Source organism: Anastrepha obliqua, chromosome 6, assembly GCF_027943255.1.
Source record: "Anastrepha obliqua isolate idAnaObli1 chromosome 6, idAnaObli1_1.0, whole genome shotgun sequence".
NCBI lineage: Eukaryota > Metazoa > Arthropoda > Insecta > Diptera > Tephritidae > Anastrepha > Anastrepha obliqua.
In genome coordinates, this window is record NC_072897.1 from 70,762,880 (window position 1) to 70,766,197 (window position 3,318).

General features: G+C 36.5%; 1 protein-coding gene across 1 annotated transcript; it reads left to right on the forward strand.

The window, feature by feature from the left end:
* Positions 1-785: 785 nt before the first annotated feature.
* On the forward strand, positions 786-2,049 carry LOC129250693 (putative nuclease HARBI1). The gene is made up of 4 exons (XM_054890298.1): positions 786-1,013; positions 1,071-1,403; positions 1,462-1,606; positions 1,679-2,049. Exons 1-4 carry the CDS (start codon positions 786-788, stop codon positions 2,047-2,049), a joined length of 1,077 nt encoding a protein of 358 aa, XP_054746273.1.
* The last annotated feature ends 1,269 nt before the right edge of the window (positions 2,050-3,318 follow it).

Sequence of the window (3,318 nt, forward strand, 5' to 3'; positions counted from 1 at the left end):
TGCTGACGCTGATAATGCTGCTCCTGCTAATACGGTTACTTTGCGCTCTTCTTCTAGTGCGAACTTTGCTCCTATTGCCAAAAAGGGCAGTGATAAAATTGACAACCATCCCAGTAGGAAATCAAAAGGCATAGTGAGTAGTAATATGAATAGTGAATTGAAGGTGGCATGTCGCGTTAAATGGTTTCACCTTTCATCTTTTGCGAATTCTGCCACTACTGATAGTATCGTATCTTACGTTTCAAAGCATACGTTAATCGATTCATATTTGATTACTTGCCATATGCTTGTTAAAAAAGATGTCGATGTTTCAACATTGAAGCGATTTAACTTTAAGCTAAGTATCCCGGCATCACATTATGATATCCTTCTGAATTCAGCATTATAGCCTACTGATGTGATTGTACGCCCGTTCGAGTTTTTTTGGGAAGAAGATTCTGTACCAGTAAAACTATAATAGATTCCGCTCCCAAAGAAATTATTTCTAAGTCTCTAGGGTTTTATTTCCAAAATGTTTCCAGTGGGGCGATTCACTAACACTAATTTTATCGATATTCGCTTTGCTATCTTTCCTTAACCACAATTTTTACGATTTTGCTATTCAGTAACCCATTTCATTACGAAAATCGACAAGACAAAATCAGCTGTTTGGTTAACCTGTCGATTATCGCGAACTAAACGACAATAATTTTGGTGTTGTTAAATCAAACGATAAAGAAGAACTAGTGATTTTAATCAAAACTGTGAAATTAGATGAAAAAAAAACTTATTTAAAAAGCGTGAGTATGGCGTTTGAGTATTTGGCTTACGATTTATCGCGTGGAGAGGAGGAAGTGAGCCCTCAAATAGTTGATCGAAGTTTGCTTCGGCATGTGGACAATCCTTTCGATTTGGATGCAGGGGAGTTCCAGAAGTTATTCCGTTTAACTCCAGACTTGACTGAGGACGTAGTTTCGCAGCTTGACAGCCATCTTAGAGGTTCCAGAATAACAGCGATTTCGACTGAAAAACAGGTAAATTTGGTAACATTCAAGCTAATTCAGTTCTAAATTCTGCCTTTATACAACTAGGTTCTAGCTGCACTGCGATTTTTTGCAACCGGGTGTTATCAACGACCCGTAGGTGAGCAATGGGGAATATCTATGAGCCAGTCGTCCGTTAGCCGTAGCATTCATCGGGTAACAGCTGCAATCAACAGCTCCATGTTTTGCGCAAAGGTGAGATTTCCCATGACCCAAGTGGAGCGGCAAGCGGCAAAAGAAATTTTTGCTTCAGCAACCTCCCCGTTTGTGGGAGGTACCATTGGAGCTATAGATTGCACGCACGTGTCAATTTTGGCCCCGAAACGTCATGAAGAAGCGTATGTCAACCACCACGGCTACCATTCGCTTAATGTCCAAATGGTAACAACATAATTTGTAAAGTATTCAAGAATCAAGATTCCATTTTAATGTTTTACAGATATGTGATCCTACACTTAAAATTTTGAACGTAAATGCCAAATTTCCGGGAGCACGGCACGATTCATACATTTGGAGTTCCTCTGCGGTGCGAATGGTTATGCAACGGAATTTTGAAATTGGAAACCATAACTTGTTTTTGATTGGTAGGCTTTTTAATCTATTAATAACTATATTTAAATAAAAATAAGGGAATTAAAATCAAAAATTCTCTGCAGGTGATTCCGGGTACCCTTTGGAGCCTTGGCTGATGACTCCTCTAACAAACCAACCGGAAGGTACTCCGAAATTCTTGTACAATGAGGCATTGTGCAAAGCTCGTAACCCAGTTGAGAGACTTTTTGGTGTTCTTAAGGCAACGTGGCGGTGCTTGTCTCAACAAAGGACACTCTTGTACGATCCAGGATTTACTGGACAAGTAGTTAACGCGTGCTCAGTTTTACATAATATTCGTTTAAGAGAAGGAATATACCAGACCGAAAATGAGTTCACAGAGCCCAGAACAAACGACGTTTTTGTAAACCAAGATGCACCATCCTCAACAGCAAAGCGCATCCAAGAGCGACTGATTGCTAATTTTTTTACTTAAATACTATTTTCACTCATAATCATTCCGCATACATATCTATGTGAACACTCGGGTATAAAAAGTTAAAACATTTTTATATTTATTGTTAAAACGTTTTATTGAACAAAATTACATGCAGATTCAATAAAAAATAAATAAATAAATAAAAATTCAGTCTTTAACTTCAGTTTACATACAGTTTTAGGTTACAGGCACATAAATCTATTTATGTATATAGGTATGCATAAGCGTATGTACACATGGTTTATAAATTCAAAGGTCAGTCTATTTGTAAAAACGAAAACAATACATTCAAATTCATTTAATTAATGTTACTTAACATTACCACAGCATGTTTACTTATAAAATTCAAATAAAAAGTAACTTCAGGTACTAAAATAAACATTATGTATATGGGACGTTCCACGTCAACCGGTACACTAGCCGGTCCAAAATTCTATGGGACCGATTTTGAAGTCCAAGGTCTCAAAATGATCGTCTGAATGTCCACTATTGAAAGCCGTCTGGCCCATTGAGAAATTCAATATGGCGTCCAAATTATGGCGTCTAAGCTGACTAAAACTTAGAGTTTATTTAAAATCTTGTGTGCTCCTAAGAAAACCAGGAGCAATGAAAAAAAAGTAATACTGATTCTTTATGTTCTTAGGGTCGCAGATTACGATTTCGGAAGCAGATTTCCAAAATTTTTATTTTTTATTTTTTTTTTATTTTTTTTTATTTTTTTTTTATTTTTATTTTATATCGCCGTATTGGATCCGCTATTTTGAATTCTTGAAATATGACTCCAGAATCGCAATCAGCGACCCCAAAAACCCCTTTAAAACAGGTTTCAAAAAAATCGAAATAATTTTTTTATTTTTGACCGCCATATTGGATCCGCCATTTTGAATTTAAAAAATCTGACTTCAGATTCGTAATCAGCGACCCCAAAAACCTCTTAGAAATACATTTTAAACAAATCGAAATAAATTAATATTTTCGGCCGCCATATTGGATCCTGGATCCGCCATTTTGAATTTTGGAAATCTGCTTCCGAAATCGTAATCTGCGACCCTAAGAACATAAAGAATCAGTATTACTTTTTTTTCATTGCTCCTGGTTTTCTTAGGAGCACACAAGATTTTAAATAAACTCTAAGTTTTAGTCAGCTTAGACGCCATAATTTGGACGCCATATTGAATTTCTCAATGGGCCAGACGGCTTTCAATAGTAGACATTCAGACGATCATTTTGAGACCTTGGACTTCAAAATCGGTCCCATAGAATTTT